The following is a 17,086-nucleotide window of genomic DNA, read 5'->3' as shown; positions in this document are numbered from 1 at the left end:
CTATAATTTCTCACTGGCTGTGGCCTAAATGGTCCTCATCGGTCAAAAAAATGAAAATGGGGATATTATTATATAGTATTGTAATTCTACACATAATTACCTTTAAAATGATATATCACGGAAGCAATTTTAATGTTGCCAGGTTGAAGTAAAAATCTGTTAAAGTTAGTAAATAAATGACTAAATGACTAAATAAATAAATGACTAAAAGTGAAAATAAAAAGGGATATAAAAATATAATTTGAAAATTATATCAAAAAATAAAAATATATATAAAAGGAAATAAAAAGAGCAAAATATATATAAATAATTAAATACATTTGTATTTGTTTGAATTATATATTTTTTTATATTCATTTTTATTTTCACTTTTATTCATTTATTTATTTAGAATTTTTGGTCTTACATACATAGCAACTGGTATCTTATATGACCCCAAACTTTACAATCCAAGATTTCAAACCTTAAAAGCTGACGAAGTTTGGCTTCTCAACAGATGAAATAAGCCAAAAATGGTGATTCAGCCACAACCAAACAACCTTGAAGGTCTCATTAAGCTTACGATTCACCGCTTGATTCATTATCAGACAAGTTTGGTTGTTATATAATTGTTGTTACTTGTGGCCTTATTTATTTATTTACTTAGTAGTTATTTGGATGAGGTCAAATTACTGCAATAAGGACATTTGATTTGTAAAATTGTGGGTCAATTAAAAAGATTATTTGCCATTTTGTGTGGCCTGTGACAAGAATATTTACTAAAATGTTATAATGGAAATGTATTTGTCCACATTAAAAAAAAAAAAAAAAAAAAAAAAAAAATTCCCCCGCCCCCCCCCCCCCCCCTCCCCCCCCCCCCAATGTAATTGTATGTGTAAGTTATTTTCTATTAAACAAGTCAAATATATAATTTGAAAGGTTTTTAAAAAAATCTATGAGGAATTTAGAGGTACATGGTACTAGAGTTGAGTTTAGCTAGCTAGACAGTTCAAGGAGGCAGCTAGCGATTGCACATTAGTTAGCCTATTGTACTGTATTTTTAACTACACGTACAGATAAAAACGAGGTCAGTTTCTGTGGTTCTAATACATGGTCCACTCAATTATGTTTTGCAGTACTTTGTGTCATGTGTAGAAGAGTATCGAAACACAAGCGCACACGCATATAATCGGTCATGTTTGGCATTTGCACTGTATGATGCATCCACTTACCAGCATGCCTCAGCAATCAAGTCAGTGGACAGCTGGTATTGGCTTGTCACACTTGACCACTTTTGTCATGGATAGTCGTCGTCCAAATTCAGTGGCAGCTTGCTGTCGGGTGTGTTTATTTGTGTCGGGGGGGGGGGGGGGGGGGGGGGGGGGGGGGTTCGGTGGGGCGTGAAAGGGAACGAGGAATTCTTAGTTTTGTTTGTGAACGTTAGAGTTTTGAGAAAGGCAATCTACCACCTTGTGACCTTTTGCTCCATTCCGAATCTTTGGTTACATGGTGCACACAATAGTGTCTGTGCTTAACTGAGACTTTAGATGAGAAATCAAGTTGAGACTCCAAAGCCAAAATCAGGCACAGGTTTACCTCCTTGACCTCTAACTCATCATTGCAAACACATACAGTAAATACAGTTACATATGTTTCCAGATATGAGGATAGAGAACGTGTGTGTGTTGTATATTGTATCTGTTTTTACACTCGTGCTGGCGTGTAGAGTGCAGACCTTTGCCGCCATCCATCAGGTGGGGGTGGTGCCAGACAGCATCCATGCTGAGGCCTCCAACCATAAGGAAACACCTGAGCCCTAGGAAATTGACAGAGACTATAACATGCTATTTAGCTGAGGACATGACAACAAAAGAAAATGGTGAAAAGAGAGATGATTTTGTGTCCTGCAGGAGAGCCACATATTTGGTATTACATTGCTCTCCATTCATGGTTTCTGGCCAATAATTTACCATGTAAATGTTGATTTTTGTTGATCTTTGCACTAATTATTATTATTATTATATCAGACAGCAGTGATGTAGGTTTGTATGTATTTTTTTTTTTCCTTGCTAAAAAATAGAACTATTTATACATTGGTTTTATATAGATGTTTTCAAGATTTTGTTAAAAAAATATGTATTTACAAAATTTCTTTTTTACTCTTTTTTTTTTTTTCCTTTATCGCTTTTTTCTTTTTTTTCCTTAAAAAAAAAAGAAGTTATTGTTGTAGGGATGTAACAATATCCAAACATCACGATACGCTATCACGGTATGAAGTTCACGATACGATAATTATCACGATATTGTAGGGAGGTTGGCAATATAAAAAAAAAAAAAAAAAAAAATTAAAAATCACAATATTGTAAAAAAAATATATATAAAAATTTTTAGCTCATAATAAAAAAAAAATTAGGGATGCACGATAATAGCGGTGGCCGATAATTATCGGTAATTAGCGACCAATTTGACGTCAAACAGATAAACCAAATAATAAAGAAATCCACTAAAAAGGATCAGCAATTATCGACCAATTTGATGTCATACAGATAAATCAGATAATTATTATTTATTGATTTTTTTATTTATTTTTTTTTAAACAAAATTTCTAACGTCCCGATAAAGATTACATTTAGAGCAGCAAATAGTGTGAATTGTTATTACTTGTTCAATATGCTTCGTGTTAAGGTCACCTTACTACAGATTGGTTTTGTAATATGAATGTGGAATTATGTTAATGAGGCCTTGTGCTTAGCTCTTTTGTACTTGTGTCTTTTAGGGTGGTAGCTTCAGGTCACAGATGTGTTTACCATTCACTCGTGACATGAAATTTTCGAAGTTTACGCCCTCAACCTAAAAGAATGATTACTTCTGACATGACATACCTAAACCTTCAATCTATTGTATTAGTATGCACAAGGAGGCTCAAATATGTAAAAATAATGCTTCTATCAGTCTTCTATACCACTTTCCCAATTAGGGTAACTAGAGCCAATCCATCGCAGGGCACAAACAAGTACAAATGATTTCAAGTCTTCAAATAACCAAATGAGCAAGTGTCTGGGATGTGGAGGGAAACCGCAGAGAAAACCACCACAAATGCAGAGAGAGGATGCAAACTGCAGAGATGTGAGACACTATTCCACCATACGGCCGTGAATCATGCATATTTAGCAAGCATTGATTGGTTAATTTGGAACAGTGCATTGCAGTTTGTTATACTGTGTATCTTCTTTAAACGTTTCCAAGTCAAGTACTTAATTTACCTTACTTTGGTGCCTCAGTTATAGCAAGTAGTTTAAAAAAAATGTAAATTATATGTGATTATGCACCTAAATTTGATTTTAAAAGGAGGCCGATGAGTCATTCAAGGTCTCTTCACAAGCTGCCAACAAGATGACTTTCTTTGAAAAGGAAGCTCGCTATCCGTCACGAAGCACACGTACGTTTGAATCTACCAAACTTCAGATCTCCAACTCAGTCTCATCATGAAAAGTGCACACAAAAGCTGACATCACAAAAAGGTATATTCACGTGTGTCTGAATGTTTTTTCTTTTCTTTTTCTTTTTTAATTTCCCATGCATAGTTCTGACAAGCTTGTAGTGGAAATGAAATATATGAAAATAAAAAATAGAGGTTTGACATTCATTGTGGTTTTCTACATTTGAGGAAAAATAAAGTGGGAGGGTCCTTCATAATAGAACAAGAATTAATCTTTTTTTTTGGATAGGGAAAAGTGCTGTATAAAATAAATACAGTTACAGGAAAAATCCCTAAAATAAATTTGAAACAACACAGTGCAATTAAAATGGGAAGACCAATAAAACAAAACAAAATAAAATTCCAGCACATCACAACCTGACAACATTCTTACCATGTGTGAGCTGTCTCTCTGTAACTCCAAACTATTTTAATGTAGATACTGTATCAATATAAAAAAAAGATGCCAAAAATCATTTAGAGGTTTGGTGGGGCTTTATAGAAATAGTTTAACTCTTTAAAATTAAATGTGTTGGATGAAATGCAGCAAAACAGAATAACAACCCAGTGGAAAAAAAGAAATATTACAAGTGAGCTCCAGTTTTAGTCTCAGACCAACAACACATATGAACAACATACAACATGCCAGAATGATTTTCACGAGAAGAAGTGGAAATTTACGAGATTAAGATAAATCCCAGCATTTGCAAAATACCTGAAAGTGGCTAAATCAGAGGTGGCCAGGTTCGGTCCTCGAGAGCCCCTATTCAGCCTGTTTTCCATGTCTCCCTCTTTCAGCGCAGCTGAATATAATGATCAGTTAATCAGCAAGCTTTGCAGAAGCCTGATAACGATCCTAATCATGAATCAGGTGTGTTAGTGCAGAGGAACATGGAAAACAGGCTGGATAGGAGCTCTCGAGGACCAAACGTGGCCACCCCTGGGCTAAATCAAAACACCCTCATATCCCAACGTCATATCAATCTTTCCACCCGCTTTTACCCATCTCAGGGGGCGGCCATTTTGTCAGTTGCTCACCAGTTTTCTGAGCCGCCATTGGTCGTTACCTGAGCAACTTGTATTGACATTTACAGTTGACAGAAAGTGGCAAAATGGCTGCCTTCTGAGGTGGATGAAAACGGGTGGATTTTGCTGCTCAACTCATATTCCACAAATGCAATATTAATCAGAATGCCGTGTTTCGACTGGTGGATCTGCATAGAACATTTTATTTGTAAAGAACATTTTTGGGTTGACCTCCACTTAAAATGAGTGGCAACCAGCTGAGCTCAATGCACCTCATGGAACATTTAGCAGCTTTGGATTTATTCAGCACTGAAAATGAAAGCGCACAGATACATCAAACCATACATTTAATGATGTTTTTTGAAATTGAAATGTCTGATTAGTACATTACTTACTTTTTTTTGCATTATAGAAACAATTGGCTTCATCCCATTGAATCGTTTTAGAGTCATATTGGTCAAAAATTGCTTGCAGGATGGATTAAATTCAACACTGTTGACGTTTCCAATTAGAATTCTATCTAGGATCTGAAGAAATGAAATGAAGTCTTCTATATCTGCACTGCAGCAGCATGTGATCGTGCTGCGTGTTCATGACAAATGACAAATAAAATGAACGGTTCACGCGGGCTCTCAGCCGACAAGTTATTATATAATGATGTGCTTCCTGTAGCGCGCGAGGTGCTGTAATGAGACTTGACAATTCTTTTTCCACCAAGAGAGACAATCACTATGATGAACAACATATTTGAATGTATATTGAATGGCAGGGGTTGATCACTTCATATTACACATAGAAGACAAAAGGAAAAAGTAAAGTGTGAGCTCTGAGGTCAAAAGATGCAGCGAAATAAAGCCAGAATGAAACGATTGATCGTTATAGCTTAAAGGTCTGGAAGGTGACTTCATTGCTTATCACAGTGTATATGCAACTGTGTCCAAAATATACTCTCTGAAGTCATAAGTGGCAATTGGATCAACTCGTGCTGCTAAGCCACAAGCAGATTAATCAAATCAAGTTTAAAAACAGAAGACAAAAATATGGTAATAAAATTCAGTGTAATCCGAGGGAGAAGACATTACATAAAAACACTTCAACACACCGAGAGCCACACAGTTCCTTCTAACAGCACGAAATTAAAGCAAATAACAAATAAAAATACTCTTCCACAATATGTAGGTAGTTTTCTGTTGACATGAAATTAGTGAGGACGAGAAGATAAAATACTTCACATTTGTCTCCCCTTTGCATTTGAAGAGAAAGAAAAAAAATGCATGGAAAAAAAAGATGTCAATTTTGAAATATCCTTCACTAATTAGTAACATTTCATACCACATTTTTTTTTTTTAACAAAAAATGCCTGATAGCTTCTTCTAGTAAGCATAAAAGAGCCAGTGTTGAACCCAAATGTATTATAGAATTCTTTTTTTTTAGACATCATAGACTATGCACAGATAATAAAAACATTACACATGATCAAGTCTTTTCCATACAAGAGATTATTCCTCTGTTTAAGTCTGGACCAACGTGAAAAGACTGAAGATTTGCAAAAACCAGCGTCGTCGTTACGCTACGATCATCAGTCAACTTGTCAGAGCGTAACGACCGCGGTTATCGACAACTCAGTTCAACCAAGACAGAATGAGGTCGTTCACAGGCAACTTTTTTAACGTCCCGCAAAGCAAAACATCGAGAAGTGGTTGGTGTTCCATTTGGGACAAGAAACTGACCTAGGGGACGAGGCACACTTTAGTGCGCAGGTAGACGTTATACGGGGAGGATCCCTCTCGGCTCACAGTGTTGCTGACCAATGGGAGAGGAATCATCAGTGAGTAACATGACTGGCAAATTCTGCAAACGGACATCAGGCCCTGCCGATGAGTAACAGCCATTCGTTGCGGTTGATGGTCATGCCAGCTGAGTGCAACTTTGGCACCCGACTGCGAGGACTGATTTGAGGACGATGTGAATTTCGCCGCTCACTTGACATGTTCAGCGCTGTGCGAGGAACAGTAGTATTTTTTATGCGCTATGAACGTGGAGAGGCTGCTGAACTTAATATTGCACAGCTTGCAGTAGCGGGTGTTACCGTTCTGAATCGGGGAAACGACGGGGGTTTTGGGACCGGGGGTGGGTGGGGTGAGGGCGTGGGAGGCAACAGCTGGTGAAGTCTTGTCCGGAACGAGGGACATCCCCACTGTTTCTCTTCGCTGGTCAGGCACAGGTGACAAAGTCAGAGGAGGAGCCCTTGTGGGGGAAACGGGTTGAGGGGAACTCGCCGACGGCGATCCACCATCACCTGATGGACTACCATTTATCAGAGGGGAGGAGGGAGAAGCGGTGTCACTCCTCGCCTGCCCGTTGATACTATCTCTGTGAACGCGAGGGAGCAATTTTGACGGGCTCGTGGCCGTGACGCCATCTCTCGGGCTAAGGCTCGGGCCGGGACTAACTACGCTGCCCGGTTGAGGTTGAGCCTCTTGGGGCGACTGAATCGATACAACCAAACCGTGGACAGTCTTGAAGTGCTCCATGAGGTCACATGTGACGGGCCTGTTGGGACAATACGGACAGACCGTATGCGGAGAAGCCGCGCTAACGCCTTTGGCGCCTGCCCGCGGGGTGGCCGCATGTGCGCTTGTCGCATCGGGGGCCGACGTGGTGTCAGTTAAGGCTGAAGCGTGAGGGCCGGTCACCCAATCTGCGGGGAGAGCTTTGGCTTCCGCGGGATGGAGAAGATCTTGTCGCTCCTGGTGAGATTTGCTTTTGGGAGAGGTAGACGCTGACCGTTTGAGCCTGTGGAGCTGCAAGGTGTGCTGCTGGAGGGTGGTGGCAGGGCAGTAGTAGGTTTTGTGAGCCAAGTAATTCTCAATGCTATTGAAGCTGATACTGCAGGCGGTGCACTTGTGGTAATCGGTGAGCGGCAAGGCGGGAAGAATACCGCTGGCGCCGTGGTGAGGAACTTCTTGGAGGCGGGGCCTCTTGCTCAGATCAATCGGACCGTCAGCTTCGGGGCTGGAGCTGCCGGCGGCGCAAGGAGAAACCTCTTGTTTCACCGCCAGGCCAAGGACGGAAGGGGACGGAGCGGAAGCGGAAGCCGCCACCGTGGCGGCGGCGGCCGCTAAGGCTTCCGTCCGCGCCATGTGGATTTCATACATCTTCTTCCTTTTGCGGGTTCGAATGGGCTGAGGATGAAAGGCTGCTGCGGCGCTCGCCTTTGCCGTGTGGACGGTTCGCTGGTTGGACGGGTCGTGCCGCGACGCGCAGTAGAAGCGTTTGTGAACGGTGTAGTTTTCGTGGCGGCTGAAGCGAATGTTGCAGGCCTTGCAGAAGGTTCTGTTGGGGTCATCGTCCGGGTCTTCGGCAGACCCGCTGGCGGGGCTCTGGCTGCCTTCGCTCGCTCGTCCTCCTCTGCCGCCCACGCCCTCGCCTTCCGAAGAGGACGATATTCCTTCCCGGCCCGAAGGAGTTTCGGTCTTCACCGACGCTCTCCTGGTTTCCGCTGCGCCGCTATCTGCCGCAGGTTCGGATTCGGAAGGTGAGGCGGAGGCTGCTCGGCTCGCTGCTCCATCATGAGGAGATGCTGATGAATCTTGTGCCTTGCTGGATGGCACGGTGGCGGGGGAGGCGTCTCTTGCCGATCCAGGGCCTGAAGCTGAGGTGGCGCCTTCTCCGTGGTGCCTACTGGAGCAGTAAAGCCTCTTGTGTGCATAGAAATTGTTGATATTGTTGAATGTAATATCACACTCAAAGCAGGTGGCTCCTTTTAGAGGAGGAGTTGCTGTGGCCGTTGGGACGGTTGGTGCAGAGGGGAAGAAGGTGGCTGCGTTGGTCTGAGGAATCGTCTGGCCCTGCTTCAGACGGCTGTGAACCATCTCGGACATTTTAGCCAGAATCTCGGAGGCCTGAGGCAAAATGGCTGTTTCAGGGTTAAACATGTACTGAGGCAAAAACATCGATCCACCAGGGAAAACTGAGCCAGCACCACCTATATGACTCGGGCTACAACCAGGAGTGGGACTGGTTGGTTCTGCTTTCACTGCTGTGGTGGCAGGACTCTTTGGAGAATTCGATGTCTGACAAACGGAGTTGGTAGTTTGCTTCTCCTTTGTCTTCAATGCTTTCTCGTCAGCCTCCTCGCCATCCTCCTTGAAGTCCATCTGATGTTCTTCTGTCTCAGATTCCGAATGAGGCTCTTCTTTGATTCGGAGGGTGGTGGTTTGGGCATCAGGAGGACTACATCCACGTGGAGTGGCGGAGCCGCCGTTAGCACCCGGGCTGGAGGAATCTGACTTGGGGACACAGCCGAGGGGCTCACCCTCTGGCGTAGATGGCTGAAGCTGGTCGGTAGATGATGGGGTACTTTGACGAGGGGTGGGGCTCCTTTCAGCGGGGACTCTCACTTCCAGGTGGGTTCGTACATGCTGCTGCAACTGGGAAGGAGAATCCGAGTTGTGGCCGCAGACTTGACACTTCAGCACCACGCCGGAGTCTCCTGGGCTGAGAACTGATCAAAAGAAAATGTGTTAACCCGATGAAGCCAAACACATATTAACTCATTTGTTCCCAAAAACGTATAAAAACGTTCTATTTTAACTGTTTTAAGTGTCCCAAAGACGTATTTATACGTTGATATGTTTTTTGTTTTTATGCTAGAACATACAGAAGGCTTTGATGCAGCCTCTCAACTGCAAAGAACGGTTGAAGAAATTGTAGTTATTACCCAAACGGCCAACTGGTGGCAGCAGAGCAAAAGATATCAACCAGGGCCATGTTGAAAAAAGCTCATTCTAGCTATATTCTAATGGTAATTACTGCAAAACGGAAACAGATAGAAATATACTCTTTTTCCTGATAAAGAGATTCTAGTCTTTCTTTTGGTAGGTTCAGTGTTTTTATAGCAATAGAACACAATAATCTGTGGGCCTTGAAAATCAGTCAAAATCCAGTAAAAGAAGGGGATTGCTTCTGTGAAAATGGCTGGGAGTGAATAAGTTAAATACAAGACATTTTGAGCCCTCTATTACATGACTATAATATTTTTTTCCCATTTAAAACCCTACGTATATGATCTGACACATGCATTGCACGGATAATCCTTTAGAGGGCAGTATCACCCAGCTGATGGCTTTTCCAGCGACCTCGCAAGATCGGCCCAATTGAGAAAGGAGAGACTTCTATACTTATTAATAGTAGGAAATGTTCTTTCTGCTTTTTGGAAATAGGAATGTGTTTGATATGTCTGCTTATTATTATAGTTTGACAGTTATAAATGAAAAATTTAAAGCATTGTGACCAGATGTATCAAATATGACACAAATCAAATGTCATATGTGGAAGCTGATTTAAAAAAAATAATAAAAATAAATTAAAAAATTGTTCAGAAGGACATATAGATACTTGACAAAGAATCATAATTTTCTCATATATTCCATGGTTCAGGATTTATGATTTATTCAAATGGAATCTGACTGTTTACGGCCACTGACATATATATATATATATATATATATATATATATATATATATATATATATATATATATATATATATATATATATATATATATATATGGGGTCAAATGACCTCAATGTCTTTTTTTTCTACCAGAGTGTCTACTCTTTGTTTTGGAAGGTCTCGGTGGTTATGTTGTCACAGAGTACTTTTTCTATTCTGTGGGTCAATCATAAATGCTGTCGAACAGCTGGAAATACGGACACCTCTGCTTGACAAACAGCTGCCAGGCAGCGAGTTAACTGTTAAGTATTTAATTTTCCTTCATTGATGTTGAGGAAAATTAACAATCAACCGCTCTGTTCTGAACCCCTGTATTGACAACACTGCTGCATTAAACAGATACGTCTGCATGCACTTCCCACAGCTGATGTGATGTTACTGTTGTTAAGACTGCACACGAGTGGAGAGCGCCTCTGCTGGCTGCAAAACAAGTACTCCACTCTTTATTTTATTACCGCATCCTTGGATATTCAAAAATGTGCTGTGGCAAGTCTACTTTAGCATGTTTGCATGGCCCAGGCAAACCTCAGTTTGGTTACAAAAAGTATCCTACATTTTAGACCAGGTGAAACCAGGTCTAAGTTGTAGCGCTTTTCTGGCTAAATACCAATTCACATTCCCCAAATAAAATACACTTTTTCACTCCAGTTACCATGTTTCCTCAGAAACATTTTGGGCTGAATTGGTAGTCTTTATAAGTAAAGATGTTGCAAATCGCTATTGCTAAAGTAACTCTGACACAATGTATTTCTTGGCTAGGCTTTTTACCTCACAACAGAAAATAAAATGCCAGTAATGATTGATTTTAACAATGTTTGAATAATCGTAAAGGTCATACTCCTAAAACTTTACACATTCGATCTTACAAGTCCATGAAGTACTGTGTGTGCGAGTTTCCGATGATCACGTGACTCACCAGTGGACAAGGGCAACTTCGGCAGGCCTGGCCCTGGAGAGTAGACCTCGCTGCGAGATCCAGGCTGGCAAACCATGTGGCTGGTAACCAAATGGCTGTAGAGAATATCCCTCGTGGTGGAGACAAAGCCACAGCCATGGCACACCCCGTTCAGCGTGTCGGTGTGGACCTTCAAATGGCGCTCACAGTTTGCTTTCGTGGTGAAGGCAGACAGACAGATGAGACAGACAAACGGCCGCTCGCCTGTGAGGAGAACAGGAAAGTAAAATGAATCAGGCTGACCTTAACTTGTTGTGGATGACAAATCTGTGTCTTGTTTTCTCACCACTATGCGTGCGCATGTGAATCTCCAGTGAACTCGCGCTCGGGCAACTCTTGTTACACTGAGGAAAGGGGCAGATGCGTTCGTTGGGATAGGACTCCTTAGGCTTGTCTTGGGGCGGGGATGAGGCCGCGGCCGGCTGTTTCTGTCGGCTGGCGCAGTAGTACATGAGGTGGGCTTGCAGGTTCCTTTCACTTCTGTACCAAATCCCGCAGTCTTTGCACGGGAAAATGTCCTCTGATCACAGACACAACATGCATTCCATTGAGTTGATTCAAAATACCTGTGAAATGTCGTTTTTTGCAGCAGTTGCTGGATGTGTGATCCTCTAAGTTAATTTTTATAATGTTAAGTTCAGCTACAAATACAGTATGTATCACCAAAGGCAAGTACTAATGTCAACTTAACTTATGCTGCATTCGAGGATGGTCGGAAGTCGGATATATCCGAGTTGGTTTTTCCCAGTTCCGACCTGAAAGCGTTCGAGGCGAACGTAAACAACCAAAATGGCGGATAGTGATAAAAATGTTTTTTATGTTGGTCCTCAAAACTCATTTTGACCTTTAGAAAACTTACCTTTTTGCAATTTTGCTTCATTTATAGTTGTAATCTTATTTCATAAGCATTCCATACAGTTAAGTAGTTGACCGTATAATTTCATGCAGGGAGATAGCGGCAAGAGTTACGTCCAATATTTATAAATGAAGAAAGCTATCTAGTTTTATAGTCGAGTAAATTGTGTTTTGCCATTCGGAGTGACGTCACATTGTAGTCCGCCAGTGAAGTCGGGGTCCTTTTTTCTTCCGACTTCGCAAGTGGAATTTCCGAGAATGTCATTTTATATATGGCAAAATTCTTCATTCACAAAAAAAGTTTCAAAAATCTCACCCCATTTTTCAAAATTTTGTAAACAAATTTGGTATGTATATTAAATCTTTACAATTGATTAAAAGGCCTAAAGTACAAATTATATATAATATTTTGAATAAATTACCTCTTGTGTTGAGTTGAACATTCTGATTTCATTTTTGTAATGTCATTTATGTTTTATTTTTCTTTTGTGTATGTAATTTACAATTGTATGTCTGCATTTTGTTTGATTATCTGTTAATTTTCTCTTTGTAGACTACTGTTCTCTTGGCAATTATTGTTAATTTGTATTGAAAATATTTGATTGTTGCCATGTTTGTATGTTTTACAGCAAAAAAAAATCGCTCAGATCTATGTTTCAAATTTTCTGTAAGTTGTAAGCTTCATTTGTTGATGAATAAATATATTAAAAAAAATAAATACATAAAAAAAAATATAAAAAAAATAAATATCCGACTTCCGACCATCCTCGAATGCAGACTTGCTGTTAAAGATCCACAATGCCACCATGTGGCTAAAGTGAATATCACTACAGGTATTTCTAAATAAATAAATAAATAAATAAATAAATAAATACACCCATTGAAGAATGTGTAAGACTAGAATGTGGCCAAAATTCTAAAAAAAAAAAAAAAGGTAGAGCAAATCTTATTGCAGTAATTAATGGCATGAAAACAACACTCACTATTGACAACAGCAGTCGCCAAGATGGCAGCCATGCCGGCTTGCTGTGGGAGGAGCTGGATGTCTGTGTGGAGGGCTGCAGGATACAGAGGTTCCTCGTTTACCACAGATGTTTTAGGGGTGACAATGTTGAGGAGAGGCGAACCCCTGGCGACAGGGGAGGAGGGTTTGGGAGGAAGCAGTGGAGCTGCCAGGAGGCGTTCTGCTACAAAAATGTCGCTGGTCACCTTGCAGAATAACTCTTCACCTAAGAAACACAAACACAGTAAGGGCATAAGAGTAAATAACTGTCACATCTTATCATTTATATTTAGTGCTCCATGAAAGTCATGTTAAAAATGGTCTTTGCAATGTTCTTTGCGCCATCACTAGTCTAAACATCTCAGGGGGGCGGCCATTTTGCCACTTGTTGACTTAAAATGACATCACAGTTGCTCAGGACTCAACTTGTGAACGTCACATGACCAAACCAACAAAACAGGTGAGCCGTGACAGTCGTTGCCTGATTACTGAGCAACTGTGATGTCATTTTCAGTTGACAGCAAGTGGCAAAATGGCCGCCCGTGAGATGGATAAACACAGCTGGATTCTGATGTTTAATCAGTTGTTCATCAGAATGATGTTTTTTGACTGTTTTGACCCAATGTGCTCTTTAAGATATGGCACACGGTGGAACTCTAGTGAGTCAAAATCTTTGATGGGTGGGTACAGCAATATCTCCATTATAAGTCTCACCTTGGCTGTAGATAGTACAGTTGGCCTCTGATGGGTTAGTGGTCAAAGTAAGACAGTTTAACCAACAATCTGGATCATCACACACCAAGGTCCAATTGGAATTCTATATAAAAACAGATCCATAGTTAATATAAGACGCAACCACACAAATCTTACTAATTACAATGTCATTTGTGCACATAGTACCATAATTGATGCTCAACCAATGACTAGAGAAAACAGATAAGAGTTGCATGTTAAAGCAGGACATACAGTAACCTCAAAAGTATTAGTCATTTAATTATTTATACAAGTCACAATTGAGGAAATTAAGCTGAATAACACAATAAAAAAGAGGCTCAGAGATGAATAAAAAATGTTGAACTCTGAGAAACAGAATGTCAGACACAAAAGGATCCATTCCATATCCATCATGATATGATTGCTCTCTGTCAGCGGTACTACCAGCGATTTGGCACCCAGTTTTTGAGTGCCCTGGTCAGTCACAAGCTCTTAAAATCGTCATCACTTTTTCCGATCCTTATTGATAAATTGCTTGTCACTGACGAGCTCTTGCAGACACGATAGTACAACAATGCCTTTTTTTTTTCATCAATGCAGTGAGCCAGTGCATTCATTCATAAATAGCAACACATGGTTGCACTTGCAGTGATGTTTAATAGCCAGTTGGGGGTAGCATTGCTTCAATGTTACAACACAGGAAATAGCAGGAGAATTTCATTTATTTCATCAAAGACAAATTCTGATGTAAGGATGACAAGAATTTTTAAACATACAAAATACATTTAAGACTTTTTAGAATGGAATTTGTGTAAATATTACTACTTTGTATTATATTTATAAGCTAGATGCAATTTCTAAGAAATCAATACAATGCTACATTTAAAGTTTTCATGGCAGGAGTGAGAATGAATCTCCTAGTAATGTGAAGACAGATGCTTATTAATTTGTCTCAAATGTAGCAGAAAAGGCCTCGATTCTCAAACCTGTTGTAGGCTTAAACCCAGATACGAAAGTATCTTGTACATGTTGCGATGCGACTATGATAAGAAAAACAATAACACATGTAGAACTGAAACATCTGACAAAGATGGGAATTGAGCGTGGGATTGTTTGGGATGGAAAGAAGAATGGGAAGAGTGGAAGAAGCTTCTCATTCTGTTCTCCAGTCGAGATCGAGGCCGAGCGTATTGTATTTCACGGGGAATTGAAGCTGATGGGACGATACGACTGCTTTTGTTTTAATTTGTAACCCAATGCTGGAGCCGTCTGACTCGTAAGTACTTCTAATTTGTTTCAGACTAATTCATCATGGCCACAACTTTGGATTTCACCATGATAGGGCAATTGGGAGAGCTCAGTAGCGCGCCAGTGGAAATAAACAAACACACATCCATACACGCACATAAAAAGAAACAAATTGAGCTTCTACTGGACTTAAAATGACAAAATAAAAATGTCAACATGATGAATACTTATCTCTATGTTGATTGAATGATGCTGTTTGTCATTGTACAGTACATGCAGCTTAACCACGTGGAACTTTCACCAAGCTCCAGCAAATTGATGTTATCATTTCATTTGTGATAAAATAACAGTTACAAACAAATGACGACATAAAGTTAAGTGTAATACAATGGAAATTTGTAACAGGGTTAACATGTTACATGGACAGCTAGCTACAGATATGCAGACATCGCTTCACAGCAAGATAATAAGAATTAGAGGCGCAAGGGTCAGAATCTACTTTGTGCGCGTGTGTAATTAAACGGGCCGAGAGAGATGAGAATGAGTTAAGGAGAATGGAGAGGCCATTGAACTGATTGAAAAGGCTTTCTACCTGTCTTATATGACGACCATCCCCAGTCACTCAATGGCCACACATGCTAACATGTTGGAATAGTGTATATAGTTATTGATAATATTTATGGAAAAGCAGGTTAGGATGACGATTACACTGACGGACCAAGCCATGTCGGATGTCCGTCAGTGATGTAGTCACGGATAGTCTGTCAGTACTGCTGGAATGCCTGTCAAAGTGGTCATGTCCGCTTTTGGACTCATAAAATCGTACCACCTGTGGTCCAAGCAAGGACCATTACATTTCAAAGTCTCGCAAAGAATGGCCAAAATCTCTAAAATGTTTTATGCCGTCATTCTATTGAGAAGGAAAATTGTTTGAGCATCAGTTTTCCAGCGATCCCAGGATGCATTGTGTTCCATTTAGTTCTCGATTGTCTTTCTTAACAATGACACATCAAAGCCGAGTTAGTATGGCTATTTTATACTTTTGAGCGGTAGTAATGAGAAACAACCATGTATCAAGTACATTAGCATATATTAGCATTATTGGCATGAGAAAAACAAACTACTTTAGCAGGTGTTGCATGGGATACAGTTAAAGGTGGGGTCTTCCATTTTCACTCAGGAAAATGCACTATACAGGATGTATACTCATGAACTCCTTCTCAATCAACACCTCTGGGCTTCTGTTAATGTGTGGTGGTGATTTTTTCCTAACCCCCCGAGCCTGTATTTTCCCATTTTGTTTTTGGTTTGTCAACAGCGGGACGTTTCTGTGGACAGACAGTTGTTTACCCCTCCAGCTAATCGCAGAGCAGGGGATGGCGGGGGTCGTGTCACTCACTGTCTGCAGACGGCGGCGGGCAAATTTGTCGGCTGCATGACGTCACTGCCGGGGCAACTTGACAGCACGCACAGATTTTTTTTTCTCTCTCTCTCGCTCTCTCTCTCGCTCACTCACTCACTCACTCAAGCTTCTTGTGTAGGAAAAAAAAAAAAAAAAAAAAAAATCAACTTTAGGAAAAAATCACCACCACACATTAACAGAAGCCCAGAGGTGGACATTGAGAAGGAGTTAATGGGTATACATCCTGTATTTATATAGTGCATTTTCCTGAGTGAAAACGGAAGATCCCGCCTTGAATGAAAATACTAAAGCACCAAAAGTACTAAATTTGTATGGTAAAAACTGGCGATAATGGGAGTCCAAACCTCAAGTGTACTCCATGAAGGTCAATAATGAACTAATCAACGCTAACAATCTTTTTACAGAGAGCATGAGCAGGCAGGTCTTTACTATTCGATACTGACAACTGAAACACAAGATAGTTTAAACTAGAGATATATGCAGCAATATATTTTATTAATATCACATACCAGGCATTTAAGTTATTAGCTAGTCAAATAATGATCTATAAACCCACAGATATGAAGATTCATTCAACGCGAAAACATTTTCTTTGCTGTCATTTCAACTGTCAATGCAGCCCTCCATCCATCAGTCAGGCCTCTCCGCTGCAGCTCCATCTTGGTGGAGAGCGCCGCCTTAAGCCCCATCAGCCGGAGGAGAGTCTTTGAGCCGCATTCTAAGCCCGGACCCTGGTCCCCTCATGAATATTAACTAGCCTTGAGCCCGGCTTTAATCTGCCTGATCCTCGCACTGCTGCTGCTGAGACGATAGCGAATCTAATTATTTGGTCTGATATTAACCCCTCGCTCCCACAGCCCCACCACATACACACAACACGCTCGCCAT

The 17,086-nt window shown here is 40.7% G+C and overlaps 1 protein-coding gene across 4 annotated transcripts in view; it reads right to left on the bottom strand.

Moving 5' to 3' along the window:
- Positions 1-4,656: 4,656 nt before the first annotated feature.
- The window catches only part of zfpm1 (zinc finger protein, FOG family member 1), a 104,887-nt gene continuing 92,457 nt past the window's right edge, over positions 4,657-17,086 (bottom strand). For all 4 annotated transcript variants that reach the window (XM_077516330.1, XM_077516331.1, XM_077516332.1 and 1 more), the window contains 5 exons: positions 13,528-13,630; positions 12,794-13,039; positions 11,242-11,475; positions 10,917-11,159; positions 4,657-8,990 (listed from right to left, as the gene is read on the bottom strand). In XM_077516330.1, coding sequence (XP_077372456.1) covers positions 6,463-8,990; positions 10,917-11,159; positions 11,242-11,475; positions 12,794-13,039; positions 13,528-13,630 — 3,354 coding nt within the window. In that variant the 3' untranslated portion in view covers positions 4,657-6,462. The remainder of the gene's footprint in view (positions 8,991-10,916; positions 11,160-11,241; positions 11,476-12,793; positions 13,040-13,527; positions 13,631-17,086) is intronic.

Source organism: Festucalex cinctus, chromosome 3, assembly GCF_051991245.1.
Source record: "Festucalex cinctus isolate MCC-2025b chromosome 3, RoL_Fcin_1.0, whole genome shotgun sequence".
NCBI lineage: Eukaryota > Metazoa > Chordata > Actinopteri > Syngnathiformes > Syngnathidae > Festucalex > Festucalex cinctus.
This window is presented reverse-complemented; position numbering and strand designations above follow the sequence as displayed.